The 21560-nt window shown below is 43.8% G+C and overlaps 1 protein-coding gene across 4 annotated transcripts in view; it reads right to left on the bottom strand.

Annotated features, from left to right (window-relative positions):
- Positions 1–846: 846 nt before the first annotated feature.
- The window catches only part of CCDC68 (coiled-coil domain containing 68), a 125874-nt gene continuing 105160 nt past the window's right edge, over positions 847–21560 (bottom strand). For 3 of the 4 annotated variants that reach the window (XM_069746023.1, XM_069746025.1, XM_069746022.1), the window contains exons 9-11: positions 14922–15005; positions 12783–12859; positions 847–7070 (exon numbers count right to left, since the gene is read on the bottom strand). In XM_069746023.1, coding sequence (XP_069602124.1) covers positions 6998–7070; positions 12783–12859; positions 14922–15005 — 234 coding nt within the window. In that variant the 3' untranslated portion in view covers positions 847–6997. Of the gene's footprint in view, positions 7071–8446; positions 8481–12782; positions 12860–14921; positions 15006–21560 lie in introns of all 4 variants that reach the window. The other variant, XM_069746024.1, reaches the window with a different exon arrangement.

Below are 21560 nucleotides of genomic sequence, written 5' to 3'. Positions count from 1 at the left end.
GAGGAGGGAGTATGTAAGGAGTTAATATGGGAACTGGGAGTGAATGTGTGGAGAGAGTAATGGGACGGAGGTGGTAAATATGTGAGGGTACAGTATGGGGAGGGTGTAGAATAATGTGTGAGATGTGTGGAGAGACAGTATGATGAGTGTAGATGTGTGAGTAGACAGTATGTGGAGGGGGGAAATATGTGTTTTGTCAGTATGGGGAACAGGAGGGAATGTGTGATGAGACAATATGGGGAAGAAGGTGGGAAATGTATGAAGAGACAGTATGTAGAGAGGGTAGAAAAATATGTGAGGAGACAGTATGGGGAATTGGGAAATATGTGAGGAGTCACTATGGTGAGCAGAACTGAGCTTGTGATGAGACAGTATGGGCAAGAGGGGGAAATTTGTAAAGAGACAGTGTGGGAAGTAGGTATAGCAGGGTGTTAGGAGACAGTATGGGGAGTGGTTTGTGCAATGTGTGAAGTGACAGTACGGGGAGAAAAGTGTGCAGGGACAGTATGGAGGAGAAAAACTAAATCTTTCTGAAAAACTCAAATCTAGTTAAAAACTTGTCTCTACTTAGTTTCCACTCGCATAACTCCGCAAAAAGGCTCCATGTGAACATACCCCGATACATCAGATGGAAAGTTGCAATTTCGAGACAACGGCTTCTTCTTCTGACAGGTCTCTGTAAATATTTACATGTTTTTCAAGTGTTGCAGCTCTATTGCTGTTTAAATTTTTGCAAAATTTATGAAAATCGGAAAACAAAGCAAAATGACTGCAACAACAGATACAAAGAAAATTCATTGTTAATATTTTTTTCTATTGCTTTACAACACATTTATACATCACACATAAAAGGCAAAAAAATATTTTATTGCGCAAATTAAATAACATCTGCACACATAAGAACTTGTAGCAGAGCAGGTACTATTATCATTGTCCCGTTATTTGGTATCCGATAATCGAAAAATTTGTATAAGAGTTTGAAACTTGTTTTAAACACAGAAATGCAAAATAGTTGCCATCCTGGAGTGGCGCTGTTCCTTCACCTGCACACTTTTTAATATCTGGCTGTTGTTCTCTGATAGTCCGGCAGCTGGCAGGTCCCATTATGGCCCAATGAAATCAACTTTACTAGAGACTGTTCCTGTAGTATCAATTGTGGCCACTAGATGGCAATCAAAGTTCAGCCTTTCTCTGCACCTAATATTTAGCTAGAAAAGTAATTAAAATTAAGTTTCACAGATAAAGTTCAATAGCGGCATTGACGACTGAGAACACACACTGAGTAATGAATGATCTTACGTCTTTAAAGGATATGGACACCCTCAGGGGAATTTTAGTTACTTAGATGCATGTATTTTGGGCCCATAATGATGTTTGCAATTGGGTTATATTAAATATTTTGGGCTATTTGGTTTTTGTATGCTTTTTTCACCCTGCATGTCCATGGCTGGCTGCAGAATGAGTCAACTAACAATCAATCAGTGAGCGCATTCTGATAGTTTTCTATCTACGGTTGGTAATTTATGATCACGTCAAAGTTCAGCTCAACATTGATGTGGTCTGTGATCATAAACCATCAAAAAGGAGCTCAGAAAAAGACAAATAAAGGAGATATAAACTCTCCGGTTGGAATAAGCTCACTGATGGATTCTCATTTAACTCATGCTATATGCAGAACATCAAAGAGTGTGTGCAAGGCAAACAGTGCAATGTTTTTAATTAAACCCTCTTGCAAAAAAAAAAAAATAGTTTTTAGCTCAAGCTACAGTACAGACCAAAGGTTTGGACACACCTTCTCACCCCTTGAAGCTCATCAAGAGAATGCCAAGAGTGTGCAAAGCAGTCATCAAAGCAAAAGGTGGCTACATTGAAGAACCTAGAATATAAGACATAATTTCAGTTGTTTCACACTTTTATGTTAAGTATATAATTCCACATGTGTTAATTCATAGTTTTGATGCCTTCAGTGTGAATGTACAATTTTCATAGTCATGAAAATACGGAAAAATCTTTAAATGAGAAGGTGTGTCCAAACTTTTGGTCTGTACTGTACATAAATGTCAGTAAAAAAAAAAATATATATATATATATTGTTGCCGAAAATATTGCTCATATCCTTTAACCCACCAATATTTATTGCCAAGCAAAAAATAGGATTTGAGTGCTGGAAGTGTTGTGTAAAAATCACAGCTGTTCTAGAAATATAAAATTTATTAGTGCTGTTCCTTTAAAAAAAAATACAAAAACATTAAAAGTCCCCAAATGGTACAGGGTTATTTTTAACTTTTTGCTAAATTCTTCTTATTCTGTTGATTAATTATCAACATTACTACTGGTTTGATCAAGCCCTAGAGATATAAAATATAAAAAAACACACCAAATAATACTATAAAATGTATATATTTAAAAAAATAAAATCTGATTAACAATTCAAGTTGTGGCCTAACTGCAGCGGGTTGATATTTTTTTAGCAAATTGTCTTGATTTTGACTGGAATTATTCAGTGTCCTTTCCCATCTCACACTGCCCTATTAATCAGATGTTTTTTCATTCTTACCACAACTTTTGAAGCTGTCAAGCACTGCATTCCTTAGTCACCCATCTGCCACTTAGTACTTAGAGCTTCATTTTACTTTAGTAAGGGCAAAATAAAAATACACGGAGGCTTGGAAGAACTCATAGTGTTTTTTTCTTTGCCTTCTACTGCCTGCTCTATTAATCAGATCTTCTTATTATTACCAAAACTTTTGAAGCTGTCAAGCACTGCCTTCCATAGCGACCAGTCTGTCATGGTCTACTAAGTTCTTCATCTTCCTATACTGAACTGGGAGACAAAGAAGAGCCCAGGAGGTCTGGAAGAAGTCCAGGCAGGATTTCTTCAACTCATACTGACCTTGTAATCAGATTTTTGAAGTTGACAGTCACTACACTCCCTAGTAACCAGTCTGTCACAGATTATCGTTAATATCTTCTTTACCGTTAGTTTAGATAACTAAAATGAAGAGATAATGAGAATCGGCTGAAATCAGACCTTCTTTATCTTCTACTGCCGGCCCTATTAACCAGATATTTCTGTTCTTACAATCGCTTTTGAATTCTCTACTCTTACCTGCACATTCCATTTCCATAGCAACCAGTCTGCCTTGGAATATCTGTATCTTCAGCCAAGGCGAAACAAGCACCGTCGGTACTTTGTAACAAACCATTGAATCTTCTAATGTCTGCCCTATTAATCAGATTTTTTTTTAAATTCTTATCACAACTTTTGAAGCTTGCAAGCACTGCTTTCCCTCGTCACCAGTCTGCCGCACATTACTAGGGCAAAAAAAGATACAAGGAGGCTTGAAATTACTCAAACTAGTTTTTCTTTGTCTCCTACTGCCTGCCCTATTAGTCAGATTTTTCTATCCTTACCAAAACTTTTGAAGTTGTCAAATACTGCATTCCATAGCGACCAGTCTGACATAGATTACTAATATCTTTATGTTAATGCACTGAATGGGGGGGGGGAGGGGGGTAAAGGAGGACCAAGGAGTCTTGGCCGAAATCCAGAACTGGGGGGTAAAGGAGGCCTGGCCAAAATCCAATCAGGCTTCCTTCATCTCATACTGCCCTAGTAATCAGATTTTTCTATCCTTACCAAAACTTTTGAAGTTGTCAAACACTGCATTCCATAGCGACCGGTCTGACATAGATTACTAATATCTTTATGTTAATGCACTGAATGGGGGGTAAAGGAGGACCAAGGAGTTTCGGCCAAAATACTGACCTGGGGGGTAAAGGAGGCCTGGCCAAAATCCAATCAGGCTTCCTTCATCTCATACTGCCCTAGTAATCAGATTTTTCTATTCTTATCAATACATTTGAAGTTGACAGACACTACACTCTATAGCATCCAGTCTGACACAGATTTACTTGTTTCTGCTTTACCCTTAGTAGTTAAAAAAATTAAAGTGAAGATACAAGGAGGCCCGGCTGAAGCCAAACCAGTTTTTCATGATCACCTGCCACTGATTACTTATATCTTCATTTTAATTTTCTAAACTAAGGGTAAAGAAGATGCAAGGAACTTCGGCAGAACTCAAGCCAGTTTTTCCCCATCTCCTACCATCTGCCATATTAATCAGATTTCTGTAGAAGGCATACAGATTTGGAAATGTCTTCATTATGCCTTACATTATGAGACTTCGTGGCATTACAGTTCGGTGGCTTTCGTTGAATTTCAGAAGAAATGTTCCATATTACAAAAAATATACTCTTCATATTATCAAAAACAGTTCAGCTTCAGGCCTTTATTAATACCATATTAATAAATTAATGAAATGCCCGCCAGGCCTAAGCTACAGATCATTCCATGTAAAACAACAATTACCGTTACACAATGGGTGGGGTTTATGGTAATTTGCATAAATATAGAAGGGCGACTTTGGGAGTGGAATAGAGGCGTGGCTTAAAGGATTTGTACAGAAATGTGAAACAATGTTACAAAGTGAGAGTGAATGGGAAGTAATATACACCTGGCTATGCCATACAGATATGAGGAGGGGTAGGCATACCATAAAAGAACAGTCTTTCCTCTTACCCACTGTAGCAATGATTTTCAAGTTGGAGATAATCTAAAATACATCTCCTAGTACAGGTTCAGGTTGCTGCTCCTAAGGATTACATACTGATATCGCTCACTGCAATTGTCTGTACTCCAAAGGATTACATATTGATATCGCTCACTGCAATTGTCTGTACTCCAAAGGGTTACATACTGATATCGCTCACTGCAATTGTCTGTACTCCAAAGGGTTACATACTGATATCGCTCACTGCAATTGTCTGTACTCCAAAGGAGTTCATACTGATATCGCTCATTGCAATCGTCTGTACTCCAAAGGATTACATATTGATATCGCTCACTGCAATTGTCTGTACTCCAAAGGATTACATACTGATATCGATCACTGCAATTGTCTGTACTCCAAAGGATTACATACTGATATCGATCACTGCAATTGTCTGTACTCCAAAGGGTTACATACTGATATCGCTCACTGCAATTGTCTGTACTCCAAAGGATTACATACTGATATCGCTCACTGCAATTGTCTGTACTCCAAAGGATTACATATTGATATCGATCACCGCAATAATCTGTACTCCAAAGGATTACATATTGATATCGCTCACTGCAATTGTCTGTACTCCAAAGGGTTACATACTGATATCGCTCACTGCAATTGTCTGTACTCCAAAGGAGTTCATACTGATATCGCTCATTGCAATCGTCTGTACTCCAAAGGATTACATATTGATATCGATCACTGCAATTGTCTGTACTCCAAAGGATTACATACTGATATCGCTCACTGCAATTGTCTGTACTCCAAAGGATTACATACTGATATCGCTCACTGCAATTGTCTGTACTCCAAAGGATTACATACTGATATCGATCACTGCAATTGTCTGTACTCCAAAGGATTACATATTGATATCGATCACTGCAATTGTCTGTACTCCAAAGGATTACATACTGATATCGATCACTGCAATTGTCTGTACTCCAAAGGATTACATACTGATATCGCTCACTGCAATTGTCTGTACTCCAAAGGATTACATATTGATATCGCTCACTGCAATTGTCTGTACTCCAAAGGATTACATATTGATATCGATCACTGCAATTGTCTGTACTCCAAAGGATTACATATTGATATCGATCACTGCAATTGTCTGTACTCCAAAGGAGTTCATACTGATATCGCTCATTGCAATTGTCTGTACTCCAAAGGATTACATATTGATATCGATCACTGCAATTGTCTGTACTCCAAAGGATTACATACTGATATCGCTCACTGCAATTGTCTGTATTTCAAAGGATTACATATTGATATCGATCACTGCAATTGTCTGTACTCCAAAGGATTACATATTGATATCGATCACTGCAATTGTCTGTACTCCAAAGGATTACATATTGATATCGATCACTGCAATTGTCTGTACTCCAAAGGATTACATATTGATATCGATCACCGCAATAATCTGTACTCCAAAGGATTACATATTTATATCGATCACTGCGATTGTCTGTACTCCAAAGGATTACATATTTATATCGATCACTGCAATTGTCTGTACTCCAAAGGATTACATATTTATATCGATCACTGCAATTGTCTGTACTCCTAAGGATTACATATTGATATCGATCACTGCAATTGTCTGTACTCCTAAGGAGTACATACTGATATCGATCACTGCAATTGTCTGTACTCCTAAGGAGTACATACTGATATCGATCACTGCAATCTGTACTCGAAAGGATTACATACTGATATCGCTCACTGCAATTGTCTGTACTCCAAAGGAGTTCATACTGATATCAATGCAGCCGAGGTAGGTGAATAGCCTAGGTAAAATATTTTTTTTTATACGGGTAAGAGCAAGTCCCTTAATAAAGTGATTTTCATAACTTTTCATGCAGAGCAAAATTGTAAAATAAATTCATAAACAAACGTTTGGTTCCAACTTTCATGATCATAAAATCAGCAGGAAGATTAAAGGGTTTTGGAAAGTCATGTAAATGATAGAACAGGCCACTAAAAATGACCAAATGAAAGTTTTTTTCTCTCGTGAGATCCCCAGCGATCAGTTGTGATCAGGCATCAAGTGTTCGATTATCAAGCAGCGCCTCCGCAGGGGATAAGAAGCATTACACAATTCTTATTTGAAATCGATAGGCTGGGTCCTCCAGAAAGTTTTTGTCTTAAGTCTGCTCTGACTGATGAAAGAGATTTCCTAACGAAGGACTCTTCTCTATTAAGTCATGATTCCCTGATAGGGTATTTGAAAATGTTTTTTTTTTTTTTTAGAATGCAGACTGTCTCTTTAAATAATACTAAATCAACAGGTGACGGGATCCGATCCCCCTGAAATGTCGTCACTGTGCTTGGCGGAATCCACCAGGCGTGGGTTGAACGTCCTCCTATGGTCGGCATCAGCTACTTTCGGGGATGTTCTTGTTTCTCAGTAGCATGAAGTATGGAGACAAGGTGCCCAGCATATACTCGCTGCAAAATGAGCAGAATTCACAGTTATCAGAGACGGATCAGTGGTAAATGGCAGCATGCAGCAAAGCAAACGGCAGCAGGTGGAGCGGTGTTCGGCACACAAGCCCCTTAGCAGTTAGACGTCTGCCCCCCAGTGAGTTGACTCACCCTGGCTCTCACGGCTTACCCAGTCAGGACTAAAACCACACGGAAAGTGAACCTTTACTACTTTTGTGCACATAGGCTCAAGCATGTTTGTTTCCCAATGTAGGCACAGAGCTTGGCGGTTTCAACTTCAACTGAGGCACAGCGCTTGATGGTTCCATAACAAAACTTAAAGAATAACTAAACTTTAATTTTATATTTTTTTTAGAACTTTGTACAGAAAGTTATGAAACTTTACAAATCACTTCACCTTCATTACTGCAAGAAAAATTGCATCTAAGTGACATCAAACGTCAGGCTTTTCTCCAGTCTACTCAACCTTCTTCAGAACTTTTGGAGTACAGATGATGGCAGTGATGGGTCGGCTCAGCCCCTGGGTCTCACTAAGTGTGGATAAGCTGCTGCAGGAAGAATGTTCTAATTTGCACAACACTCAGAGGAGGATACAGGAGATGATTGATCACTGCCATCATCTGTACTCTAATGGAGCAAATAGACTGTGGAAAAGCCGGGGTTTGGAAGCCACTTAAATGCATTTTTTAACAGGACTGAAGATAAAGCCCTTAATAAAGTGATTTGCAAAGTTTCATAACTTTCCATAAAGGACAAAATTATAAAAAAAAAAATAAAAGTTTAGTTTCTCTTTAATTGGGGACAATTTGATATTTTTTAGTTCCAGTTTGCAGCTCGGGGAGAAAGTTCTATGTCTATGATAGTCACCCAGGAAGCACTAGCTACATTGTTTCCCACTTCTTCTGTGTTTTTGACCCAACTCCAGAGTTTTTGACAGCATCTTATAGGAGGAAACGCTTAGCTGTAAACATTTTCCCATAGCTGCGCCATATTTTATGTGCACTGGAGAAACCTTCTGGAACCGCTGTGCTCCGACACCTCTCAGGAACATTCCACAGATGTTTGCCTGCACTTCCGGACTCTCGGGGGTCTAGTTTTTTAAGGAATGATTGGGGGGAGTTAGCAAGTATGATATATACATGTGAGAAGTGCTTCCTATAAAGGAACATCACAATCCACACTACTCCCCCGGTCTGGCGTTCAACATCGAAGTGCCTCATTTAAAGTGACAATACCAATAAATGCAATCTGATGCATTATTGAAGCACTAGGTCATGCATAAAACAGTGCAGTATACACTTGGCAGGCAAATGCTCCCCTGCGTCTGAGCACAACACACAAACCAAAGAGCAATTGTCAGGCAGCGGCGGTTTACGCACCGCCTAACTCAGAAGAAAGTAATATAGTCCATGCCTGGAAATAAGAAGAAGATTAAATGTTCATGAAAACAGTTTAAGACACTGTACAAACTGGCTACTCTGTTATATACACTGCTCAAAAAAATAAAGGGAACACTTAAACAACAGAATACAACTCCATGACTCCAGTGAAATCAAACTGTCCACTTAGGAAGCAACACTGATTGACAATCAATTTCACATGCTGTTGTGCAAATAGAATAGACAACAGATGGAAATTATTGGCAATTATCAAGACACCCTCAATAAAGGAGTGGTTCTGCAGGTGGGGACCACAGACCACATCTCAGTACCAATGCTTTCTGGCTGATGGTTTGGTCACTTTTGAATGTTGGTTGTGCTTTCACACTCGTGGTAGCATGAGACGGACTCTAAAACCCACACAAGTGGCTCAGGTAGTGCAGCTCATCCAGGATGGCACATCAATGCAAGCTGTGGCAAGAAGGTTTGCTGTGTCTGTCAGCGTAGTCTCCAGAGGCTGGAGGCGCTACCAGGAGACAGGCCAGTACACCAGGAGACGTGGAGGGGGTCGTAGGAGGGCAACAACCCAGCAGCATGACCGTTACCTCAGCCTTTGTGGAAGAAGGAACAGGAGGAGCACTGCCAAAGCCCTGCAAAATGACCTCCAGCAGGCCACAAATGTGCATGTGTCTGCACAAATGGTTAGAAACCAACTCCATGAGGATGGTTTGAGTGCCCGATGTCCACAGATGGGGTTGAGCTCACAGCCCAACACCATGCAGGACGCTTGGCATTTGCCACAGAATACCAGGATTGCCAAATTCGCCACTGGCTCCCTGTGCTCTTCACAGATGAAAGCAGATTCACACTGAGCACATGTGACAGACGTGACAGAGTCTGGAGACGCTGTGGAGAGGGATCTGCTGCCTGCAACATCCTTCAGCATCACCGCTTTGGCAGTGGGTCAGTAATGGTGTGGGGTGGCATTTCTTTGGAGGGCCGCACAGCCCTCCATGTTCTCACCAGAGGTAGCCTGACTGCCATTAGGTACCGGGATGAGATCCTCAGACCCTTTGTGAGACCATATACTGGTGCAGTTGGCCCTGGGTTCCTTCTAATGCAGGACAATGCCAGATCTCATGTGGCTGGAGTGTGTCAGCAGTTCCTGCAATATGAAGGCACTGAAGCTATGGACTGGCCCACCCATTCCCCAGACCTGAATCCGATTGAGCACATCTGGGACATCATGTCTCGCACCATCCACCAACGTCCCATTGCATCACAGACTGTCCAGGAGTTGGCGGATGCTTTAGTCCAGGTCTGGGAGGAGATCCCTCAGGAGACCATCTGCTGCCTCATCAGGAGCATGCCCAGGCATTGTAGGGAGGTCATAAAGACATGTGGAGGCCACACACACTACTGAGCATCATTTTGACTTGTTTTAAGGACACTAGATTTCACTTTAATTTTGTGTGTGACTCCAAATCCAGGCCTACATTGGTTAATAAATTTCATTTCCATTGATGATTTTTGTGTGATTTTGTTGTCAGCACATTCAACTTTGTACAGAACAAAGTATTCAATGAGAATATTTCATTAATTGAGATCTAGGATGTGTCATTTCAGCGTTCCCTTTATTTTTTTGAGCAGTGTGTGTGTATATATATATATATATATATATCTACTATATAATTGTCTAAGGGTCACTTCCGTCTGTCTGTCTTTCTGTCTGTCTGTCTGTCACGGATATTCATTGGTCGCGGCCTCTGTCTGTCATGGAAATCCAAGTCGCTGATTGTTTTGCCACGACCAATTAGCGACCGGCACAGTCCAGCGGAAAAATGGCAGCTCCTTCCTCCCCACAGTCAGTGCCCGCTCCATACTCTCCTCCAGTCAGCCCTCACACAGGGTTAATGCCAGCGTTAATGGACCGCGGTGTAACGCACTCCATTAACGCAGTTATTAACCCAGTGAGACCAACTTTTTTACTATTGATGATGCGTATGCAGCATCAATAGTAAAAAGATCTAATGTTACAAATAATAATAATAATAATAATAATAAAAAAAGGTTATTCTCACCCTCCACCGTTGCATCCTCTTCTCGGCAGTGCAAGCGGAAGGTTCCGGGGCCAAGGATGCTATGCGAGAAGGACCTTCCATGACGTCACGGTCATGTGACCGCGACGTGATCACAGGTCCTGCGCTCATACCAACCCTGGGACCGGAAGCCGCCGCGTGCACCGGACACATGCTCCAAGACTACAAGGGGCCTTCGGATGGTGAGTATATGTTTATTTTTTATTTTTTAACCTGTTACATACGTGGCTGGGCAATATACTACGTCGCTGTGCAATATACTACGTGGCTCTGTGCTGTATACTACGTGGCTGGGCAATATACTACGTGGCTCTGTGCTGTATACTACGTGGCTGGGCAATATACTGCGTGGCTGGGCAATATACTACGTCGCTGTGCAATATACTACGTGGCTGGGCAATGTACTACGTGGTTGGGCAATATACTACGTGACTGGGCAATATACTACGTGGCTGGGCAATATACTACGTGACTGGGCAATATACTACGTGGCTGGACAATATACTACGTGGCTGGGCAATATACTACGTGGGCATGACTATTCTAGAATACCCTATGCGTTAGAATCGGGGCCACCATGTAGTATATATATATATATATATAGTATGTGTATAAATACACAGGTATAGTATATGCATACATTTATATAGTGGAATACAATATATATACAGTACAGACCAAAAGTTTGGACACACCTTCTCATTTAAAGATTTTTCTGTATTTTCATGACTATGAAAATTGTACATTCACACTGAAGGCATCAAAACTATGAATTACATGTGGAATTATATACTTAACAAAAAAGTGTGAGACAACTGAAATTATGTCTTATATTCTAGGTTCTTCAAAGTAGCCACCTTTTGCTTTGATGACTGCTTTGCACACTCTTGGCATTCTCTTGATGAGCTTCAAGAGGTAGTCACCGGGAATGGTTTTCACTTCACAGGTGTGCCCTGTCAGGTTTAATAAGTGGGATTTCTTGCCTTATAAATGGGGTTGGGACCATCAGTTGTGTTGTGCAGAAGTCTGGTGGATACACAGCTGATAATCCTACTGAATAGACTGTTGGAATTTGTTTTATGGCAAGAAAAAAGCAGCTAAGTAAAGAAAAACGAGTGGCCATCATTACTTTTAGGTCAGTCAGTCCGAAAAATTGGGGAAACTTTGAAAGTGTCCCCAAGTGCAGTGGCACAAACCATGAAACGCTACAAAGAAACTGGCTCACATGAGGACCGCCCCAGGAAAGGAAGACCAAGAGTCACCTCTGCTTCTGAGGATAAGTTTATCCGAGTCACCAGCCTCAGATCTCGCAGGTTAACAGCAGCTCAGATTAGAGACCATGTCAATGCCACACAGAGTTCTAGCAGCAGACACATCTCTACAACAACTGGTAAGAGGAGACTTTGTGCAGCAGGCCTTCATGGTAAAATAGCTGCTAGGAAACCACTGCTAAGGACAGGCAACAAGCAGAAGAGACTTGTTTGGGCTAAAGAACACAAGGAATGGACATTAGACCAGTGGAAATCTGTGCTTTGGTCTGATGAGTTCAAATTTGAGATCTTTGGTTCCAACCACCGTGTCTTTGTGCGATGCAGAAAATGTGAATGGATGGACTCTACATGTCTGGTTCCCACCGTGAAGCATGGAGGAGGAGGTGTGATGTGTGGGGGGGCTTTGCTGGTGACACTGTTGGGGATTTATTCAAAATTGAAGGCATACTGAACCAGCATGGCTACCACAGCATCTTGCAGCGGCATGCTATTCCATCCGGTTTGCGTTTAGTTGGACCATCATTTATTTTTCAACAGGACAATGACCCCAAACACACTTCCAGGCTGTGTAAGGGCAATTTGACCAAGAAGGAGAGTGATGGGGTGCTACGCCAGATGACCTGGCCTCCACAGTCACCAGACCTGAACCCAATCGAGATGGTTTGGGGTGAGCTGGACCGAAAAGTGAAGGCAAAAGGGCCAACAAGTGCTAAGCATCTCTGGGAACTCCTTCAAGATTGTTGGAAAACCATTCCCGGTGACACTTTTTTGTTAAGTATATAATTCCACATGTGTTATTTCATAGTTTTGATGCCTTCAGTGTGAATTTACAATTTTCAAAGTCATGAAAATACAGAAAAATCTTTAAATGAGAAGGTGTGTCTAAACTTTTGGTCTGTACTGTATACATACAATTATATATTATATACAAATAAAAAGAAACAATAGGGGATCCGGATTACTTACTTCACAGTCGTTGATTTGGATACTTTGAATTTGTTCGGGGACGACCAGTGCTCAACCTTGTATTTCAATTCTTTGTTCTAGAAACAAAAAGAGAACGTCCAGGAATCACGCGCTACTTGCAGCCTTTCCTTCTCCAGTCCTGCTCCTCGCACATCCCAATAATCCCAGATTCCACCACCTGGGGTACATTTTTATGTGACCTTCATGCAGGTCAATAGGAGCCATATATAGCCGTGTTCAGCTCGCCCTCTAGTGGTGGGGGCAGGAAATCTCTGCGACAATTTTTATAATATGGGAGATTTTGGAACAAGGCAAGATTTCTTGGAACTAAAAAGGATTTGCATAATAATGGCACAAAAAAAAATAGATTTCTGGGCTGATACAGTCACTCGCTTACCGACACGTGGGTTGGTAAAAAATGAGAAGTTTGAGTCATGCTCCCCAAAGTACCCAAAATCAAAGAGGATCTCCTCAATTTTGGGCACATTTTCTACATGTATTGCCCATGTCTGACTAAGTCGTGTCCATATTAGAAGCTTCCTCCATGATGTGTATGAAATCTCAATATTCTTTTAATCTTCCTGTAATCCAGAATATATAGATGTCTATCTATAATATAACGCTGGGAGCGTCACTCTGTCCGAAGCCTTTATAGACTGCGCAAGCGCCGGCGCAGTCTGGCCCCCACAGAGTGACGCTCCCAGGAGATCGCGGTATGCGTAAACACTGAACGCACACCGTGATCTCCAACAGAGCAGCAGGGACCGCCAGGAGGGTGAGTATCGGCTATATTCACCTGGCCCCATTCCACCGCTGTGCGCCGCCATCTTCCCGGGTCCTCGGCCTGTGACGTTCAGTTCTGACTGACCAGTCACAGCCAGAGGAGCCGGAAGATGGCGGCGCGCAGCGGTGGAACGGGGCCAGGTGAATATAGCAAGTGCTGGGGGGCCTGAGCTAGCGGTGATACCGGCACCTGACCCCCACAGCGCGCCGGTGTCCCCGCCTGCTCAGGCCCCCCAGCACTCGGCGCCCAGCGACCATAGGTGAGCATGGTATTATTTTTTTCATATATTGCAGCAGCATATGGGGCATACACTATAGAGCATGTTATGGGGGCCATAAACCATAATGAAGCAGTGTACGGGGGCATACACTATGGAGCATCTTATGGAGGCCATCAACCATAATGGAGCAGTGTACGGGGGCATACACTATGGAGCATCTTATGGGGGCCATCAACCATAATGGAGCAGTGTACGGGGGCATACACTATGGAGCATCTTATGGGGCCATAAACCATAATGGAGCAGTGTACGGGGGAATATACCATGGAGCATCTTATGGGGGCCATAAACCATAATGGAGCAGTGTACGGGGCATATACTATGTAGCATCTTATGGGGGCCATAAACCTTTATGGAGCAGCGTATGGGGCATATGGATGGGAACAGCAAATTAAAGAACGGTGGCGCAGGATGGGAGCAGCACATGTCAGAATGGAGGCGCAGGATGGGAGCAGCACATGACAGGATGGGGGCACAGGATGGGAGCAGCACATGACAGGATGGGGGCGCAGGATGGGTGCAGCACATGACAGGATGGGGGCGCAGGATGGGAGCAGCACATGACAGGATGGGGGCGCAGGATGGGAGCAGCACATGACAGGATGGGGGCGCAGGATGGAGCAGCACATGATAGGATGGGGGCGCAGGATGGGTGCAGCACATGACAGGATGGGGGTGCAGGATGGGTGCAGCACATGACAGAATGGGGGCGCAGGATGGGTGCAGCACATGACAGGATGGGGACGCAGGATGGAGCAGCACATGACAGGATGGGGACGCAGGATGGAGCAGCGCATGACAGGATGGGGATGCAGGATGGGAGCAGCACATGACAGGATGGGGGCGCAGGATGGGTGCAGTACATGACAGAATGGGGGCGCAGGATGGGTGCAGCACATGACAGGATGGGGACGCAGGATGGAGCAGCACATGACAGGATGGGGACGCAGGATGGAGCAGCACATACCAGGATGGAGACCATATACCAATATAAATGCTCGCCACCCGGGCATAGAATGGGTTCAATAGCTAGTATATATATATACAGTGTATCACTCTATATTTTTTGGCTCACCTGACATTCGAGCAGATCAATTTTTTCCTTCAGCTCTCCAATCGTGACATCCTGCTCTTTTAGTCGGCCCTTCAGTTCTTCACTCTGGAAAATACAGCAGGAAAACAGAAGCATTGAACTTTTCTTTTTAAAATAAATATTGATTGATTTAAAGGTGGTATTCACTTGGCACCATCCCTTTACATTAGAATGATACCCATAGAATCACACGGTCACATTTGGTGTCCTGCTGCTGAATCCCCAGCGATCACCTGTGATCTGTGCTGGAAATGTTTAATATTCTACAGCGCCACCACAGGGGAATGAAGTACTACAAGAAGTCCTTTTAAATGAATGATTTATCTGTTTAATGCCGTCACATGCTTCATCCTTCTGCTCTTTGCAGCCACACTCTGCTCTGGGTAAGAGATGGGGGTCCTTAATTAGCATCCCCCTCCACAGCTAGGAACAAAGCATAGCATACTCAGGACTGACATTGATGTATTGTCCACCAGTATTACATTGCGAGCCCTGACAACCAGCTGTATGAACGGACTATGAGGCCTGCCCTTCCATTGTGCACTGGGCAGTTTCATACCTGTAGCAGAAGTCGCAGCTGGTAACACATTTTACTACAGCAATGTTACATTCAAGTGAATGGTAAATACAGTATGATTAAGAAGAATGCGGCTCAAAACCCCTATAATCAGATGCTCATGGGGGGCATTGAGAATGGGACCATCACCAACTTGAAATTGATAGTCCACACTAAGGATTAATCATCAATTTGAAAGAACCAGATAATTCCTTTTTATTCCCGTCTTCAATTTGTATGTCAGCTCTTCCTGTCTGCTGCAGATTCAGAGCTCAGTGAGTTTTCCCTGCGGAGCTGCAGGTTCAGAGCTCAGTGTGTTCCCTGTGGAACTGCAGGTTCAGAGCTCAGTGGGTGTTCTCTGTGGAGCTGCAAGTTCAGAGCTCAGTGGATGTTCCATGTGAAGCTGCAGGTTCAGAGCTCAGTGGATGTTCTCTGTGGAGCTGCAGGTTCAGAGCTCAGTGGATGTTCCATGTGAAGCTGCAAGTTCAGAGCTCAGTGGGTATTTTCTGTGGAGCTGCAGGTTCAGAGCTCAGTGGATGTTCCATGTGAAGCTGCAGGTTCAGAGCTCAGTGCATGTTCCATGTGAAGCTGCAGGTTCAGAGCTCAGTGGATGTTCCATGTGAAGCTGCAAGTTCAGAGCTCAGTGGGTATTTTCTGTGGAGCTGCAGGTTCAGAGCTCAGTGGATGTTCCATGTGAAGCTGCAGGTTCAGAGCTCAGTGGATGTTCCATGTGAAGCTGCAGGTTCAGAGCTCAGTGGATGTTCCATGTGAAGCTGCAAGTTCAGAGCTCAGTGGGTATTTTCTGTGGAGCTGCAGGTTCAGAGCTCAGTGGATGTTCCATGTGAAGCTGCAGGTTCAGAGCTCAGTGCATGTTCCATGTGAAGCTGCAGGTTCAGAGCTCAGTGGATGTTCCATGTGAAGCTGCAAGTTCAGAGCTCAGTGGGTATTTTCTGTGGAGCTGCAGGTTCAGAGCTCAGTGGATGTTCCATGTGAAGCTGCAGGTTCAGAGCTCAGTGCATGTTCCATGTGAAGCTGCAAGTTCAGAGCTCAGTGGGTATTTTCTGTGGAGCTGCAGGTTCAGAGCTCAGTGGATGTTCCATGTGAAGCTGCAGGTTCAGAGCTCAGTGGATGTTCCATGTGAAGCTGCAAGTTCAGAGCTCAGTGGGTGTTCCATGTGAAGCTGCAGGTTCAGAGCTCAATGGATGTTCCATGTGAAGCTGCAGGTTCAGAGCTCAGTGGATGTTCCATGTGAAGCTGCAAGTTCAGAGCTTAGTGGGAGTTCCCTGTGGAGCTTCAGGTTCAGAGATCATTGGATGTTCCCTGTGGAGCTTCAGGATCAGAGCTCAGTGGATGTTTCCTGTGGAGCTTCAGGTTCAGAGCTCAATGGATGTTCCCTGTGGAGCTTCAGATTCAGAGCTCAGTGGATGTTCCCTGTGGAGCTTCAGGTTCAGAGCTCAGTGGGTATATCCTGTGGAGCTTCAGGTTTAGAGCTCAGGGGATGTTACCTGTGGAGCTGCAGGTTCAGAACTTAGTGGGTGTTCCCTGTGGAGCTGAAGGTTCAGAGCTCAGTGGGTGTTCTCTGTGGAGCTGAAGGTTCAGAGCTCAGTGGGTGTTCTCTGTGGAGCTGCAGGTTCACAGCTCAGTGGGTGTTCCCCGTGAAACTGCTCTTTCCAATTCCAATCTCTTTACAGACTACTAGAACAACCTTTTCTTAAATACTATACTCCACAGTGTAAAATAAGAATATCAGATACCTCCTGCACTGACGCAGTTGAGCAAAGTTAGCATCAGGTCTTTATGGGCTTGTGTGATATTGTTATGCCACGTGAGCACTGCAGCCAATCAGTGGCCGCTACTGCCCTGCAGTTCTCATTCTTCCTTTGTATGAACCTCAGACATCTGAAGGAAGTGTGATAATTACAGCAAGCTGTGACATGACAACACATGAGGCATGGGGCCTCCATTAAACTCATCCATATCTAGCAGTGCTCACAGCTGAGGGTTTGTTACAAACATTGAAAGTTCTCTAGTCAACCATGTGAACTAAACAGCCTGGAATTCAGGTTGATACATTTCACCTGCACCAATACATTGTAACAAACTCAGGAATGGAGAAAAATTGGTGTTTCTGATGTATCTGTCTCACAGATGATTTTCTAGATGTAACACATTTATAGCTTGTTCTCAGCAGCTTCTTTTCCATGTTCCTAACATCTTTATCTAAGCAGGTGTGTATCTATTCCCTGAAAGCAAGCTGAAATTTCGAGGTGGCTGAGAATATTGGAAGTGGAGTAAATTGCTTCATCATTAGATTTTTGTTTGGTAGAATAGCTGCAATAGTCTTAGTCAACCACTAAGGGGCAGTAAAACTACAGGAGAGGAGTCTAGGTGACTAATATGTGCTAATGGTGCTGTATGAATTCAGCTTCTCATGTGCAGTGAAAATATGTGCAATTCAAACTTTTAAATTGAGATCTGGGGTGCGGTATGCATCGTTTTCATATGGTGAGTATTATTTATGAATCTTTCTATTTTCTGTAACTTGAATTCAAGTGCAGCTATTGTTTATTTTTGTTTCCATAAGACAATAACATACATAAAAATAAAAAATGTTTTAATAGATGATATCAGGGAACTCTGCGTCTTTATTCTCCTCGATTAATCATTCATTCTAAGTGTAGGGGAAAAATTTGTAAAATCTGCGTTCAGTGAAGACAGATTTTCCCATTACTAAGATAGATGACAGTTTGTGCTTAGAAAGTTCTATGGAGAACTGTAATTATAGTCTCACAAGAACTTGAGGCAGAATGTCTGTGTCTGCCTCTAGCTCCTCTAGAATGTCTGTGTCTGCCTCTAGCTCCTCCCTAGAATGTCTGTGTCTGCCTCTAGCTCCTCTCTAGAATGTCTGTGTCTGACTCTAGCTCCTCCCTAGAATGTCTGTGTCTGCCTCTAACTCCTCTCTAGAATGTCTGTGTCTGCCTCTAGCTCCTCCCTAGAATGTCTGTTTCTGCCTCTAGCTCCTCCCTAGAATGTCTGTGTCTGCCTATAACTCCTCTCTAGAATGTCTGTGTCTGCCTCTAGCTCCTCCCTAGAATGTCTGTCTCTGCCTCTAGCTCCTCCCTAGAATGTCTGTCTCTGCCTCTTGCTCCACCCTAGAATGTCTGTCTCTGCCTCTAGCTCCTCCCTAGAATGTCTGTGTCTGCCTCTAGCTCCTTCCTAGAATGTCTGTGTCTGCTTCTAGCTCCTCTCTAGAATGTCTGTGTCTGCCTCTAGCTCCTCCCTAGTATATCTGTGTCTACCTCTAACTCTTCTCTAGAATGTCTGTGTTTGCCTCTAGCTCCTCCCTAGAATGTCCGTGTCTGCCTCTAGCTCCTCTCTAGAATGTATGTGCCTGCCTCTAGCTCCTCTCTAGAATGTATGTGTCTGCCTCTAGCTCCTCTCTAGAATGCATGTGTCTGCCTCTAGCTCCTCTCTAGAATTTCTGTGTCTGCCTCTAGCTCCTCCCTAGAATGTCCGTGTCTGCCTGTAGCTCCTCCCTAGAATGTCTGTGTCTGCCTCTAGCGCCTCCTTAGAATGTCTGAGTCTGCCTCTAGCTCCTCCCTAGAATGCTTGTGTCTGCCTCTAGCTCCTCCCTAGAATGTCTGTCTCTGCTTCTAGCTCCTCCCTAGAATGTCTGTGTCTGCCTCTAGCTCCTCCCTAGAATGTCTGTGTCTGCTTCTAGCTCCTCCCTAGAATGTCTGTCTATGCTTCTAGCTCCTCCCTAGAATGTGTGTGTCTGCCTCTAACTCCTCTCTAGAATGTCTGTGTCTGCCTCTAGCTCCTCCCTAGAATGTCTGTTTCTGCCTCTAGCTCCTCCCAAGAATGTCTGTCTCTGCCTCTAGCTCCTCTCTAGAATGTCTGTCTCTGCCTCTAGCTCCTCCCTAGAATGTCTGTCTCTGCCTCTAGCTCCTCCCTAGAATGTCTGTCTCTGCCTCTAGCTCCTCCCTAGGATGTCTGTCTCTGCCTCTAGTGTTATGATCTGGTGGCCTCGGAGCAGCATGAGACGTACTCTGGAGAAGGTGGCCCCTGTACTGACCGCAAACCCTGAACTTAGCAGTGCAACTAGAAGTAGCCGTGGGGGGTACCTAACTCTCCCTAGACCCCTCGACACAGCCTAAGAAACTAACTACCCCTAAAGACAGAAACAGGAAACCTATCTTGCCTCAGAGAAAATCCCCAAAGGACAGGCAGCCCCCCACAAATATTAACTGTGAGAGGAGAGGGAAAAAACACACGCAGACATGAAATCAGGATTTAGCATAGGAGGCCATACTAGCTAAATAGAAAGAATAGAACAGAGTACTATGCGGTCAGTATTAAAACACTAGAAAATATCCACCACAGAAAATACAAAACACCACATCTGACTAAAGACATGGAAGGTATATCTGCATCTCCAGAGACTCAGCAAGGCTGCAAAAAATACTTCACAGACAAAGCTGGACAAGACAAAACATGAAAATGCACAGAACTATAAGGTCCACAGCAGGTGGACAGCAAAAACAAAGCCATGACTTATCTTCGAAGAAAAGCACAGCGAACAGGAGAGACCAGAAGGGATATGAATCCTCCAAAAACAATGGAGAACTGGCAGGGACTAAAGAGTCCTGCAAAGCTATATACCCCAGTCAGTTTTGCAATTAGTAGATACACCTGTCCAATCCTGCAGTCCAGGCACAACTGCATTACCCTCTACAACCACCGGAGGGAGCCCAAAAGCTGAATTCACAACACTCTAGCTCCTCCCTAGAATGTCTGTGTCTGCCTCTAGCTCCTCCCTAGAATGCCTGTGTCTGCCTCTAGCTCCTCCCTAGAATGTCTGTGTCTGCTTCTATCTCCTCCCTAGAATGTCTATGCCTGCCTCTAGCTCCTCCCTAGAATGCTTGTGTCTGCCTCTAGCTCCTCCCTAGAATGTCTGTGTCTGTCTCTAGCTCCTCCCTAGAATGTCTGTGTCTGCTTCTAGCTCCTCCTTAGAATGTCTGTGACTGCCTCTAGTTCCTTCCTAGAATGTCTGTATCTGCCTTTATCTCCTCCCTAGAATGCATGTGTCTGCCTTTAGCTCCTCCCTAGAATGTCTGTCTCTGCCTCTAGCTCCTCCCTAGAAAGTCCGTGTCTGTCTCTATCTCCTCCCTAGAATGCCTGTGTCTGCCTCTAGCTCCTCCCTAGAATGCCTGTGTCTGCCTCTAGCTCCTCCCTAGAAAGTCTGTGTCTGTCTCTATCTCCTCCCTAGAATGTCTGTGTCTGCCTCTAGCTCCTCCGTAGAATGTCTGTGTCTGCTTCTATCTCCTCCCTAGAATGTCTGTGTCTGCCTCTAGCTCCTCCCTAGAATGTCTGTGTCTGCTTCTATCTCCTCGCTAGAATGTCTGTGTCTGCCTCTAGCTCCTCCCTAGAATGTCTGTCTGTCTCTAGCTCCTCCCTAGAATGCCTGTGTCTGCCTCTAGCTCCTCCCTAGAATGTCTGTGTCTGCTTCTATCTCCTCCCTAGAATGTCTGTCTGTTTCTAGCTCCTCCCTAGAATGTCTGTCTGCCTCTAGCTCCTCCCTAGAATGTGTTTCTGCCTCTAGCTCCTCCCTAGAATGTATGTGTCTGCCTCTAGCTCCTCTCTAGAATGTCTGTGTCTGCTTCTTGCTCCTCCCTAGAATGTATGTGTCTGCCTCTAGCTCCTCTGTTATGTTTGCTAATGACAGGTGTTATGAAGGCAATCCAGAAACACAGTGTGCTTAGCGATCAGAGCGCACACAGTGATCTGACAAATACCCAAAAATACAAGAACGAGCTCTGAGACGTGGAAACTCTGTAGACTGCACACCTGATCCTATCCTAAACACAACTAAAAGCGGCTGTGGATTGCGCCTAACAACTACCTAGGCAACTCGGCACAGCCTAAGAAACTAGCTAGCCTGAAGATAGAAAAATAGGCCTGACTTGCCCCAGAGAAATTCCCCAAAGGAAAAGGCAGCCCCCCACATATAATGACTGTGAGTAAGATGAAAAGAGAAAACGTAGGGATGAAATAGATTCAGCAAA

The sequence above is a fragment of the Ranitomeya imitator genome, chromosome 1 (assembly GCF_032444005.1).
Source record: "Ranitomeya imitator isolate aRanImi1 chromosome 1, aRanImi1.pri, whole genome shotgun sequence".
Classification (NCBI taxonomy): domain Eukaryota; kingdom Metazoa; phylum Chordata; class Amphibia; order Anura; family Dendrobatidae; genus Ranitomeya; species Ranitomeya imitator.
The sequence above is the reverse complement of the archived record's forward strand: the minus strand, read 5'-3'. Positions and strand labels throughout refer to the sequence as shown.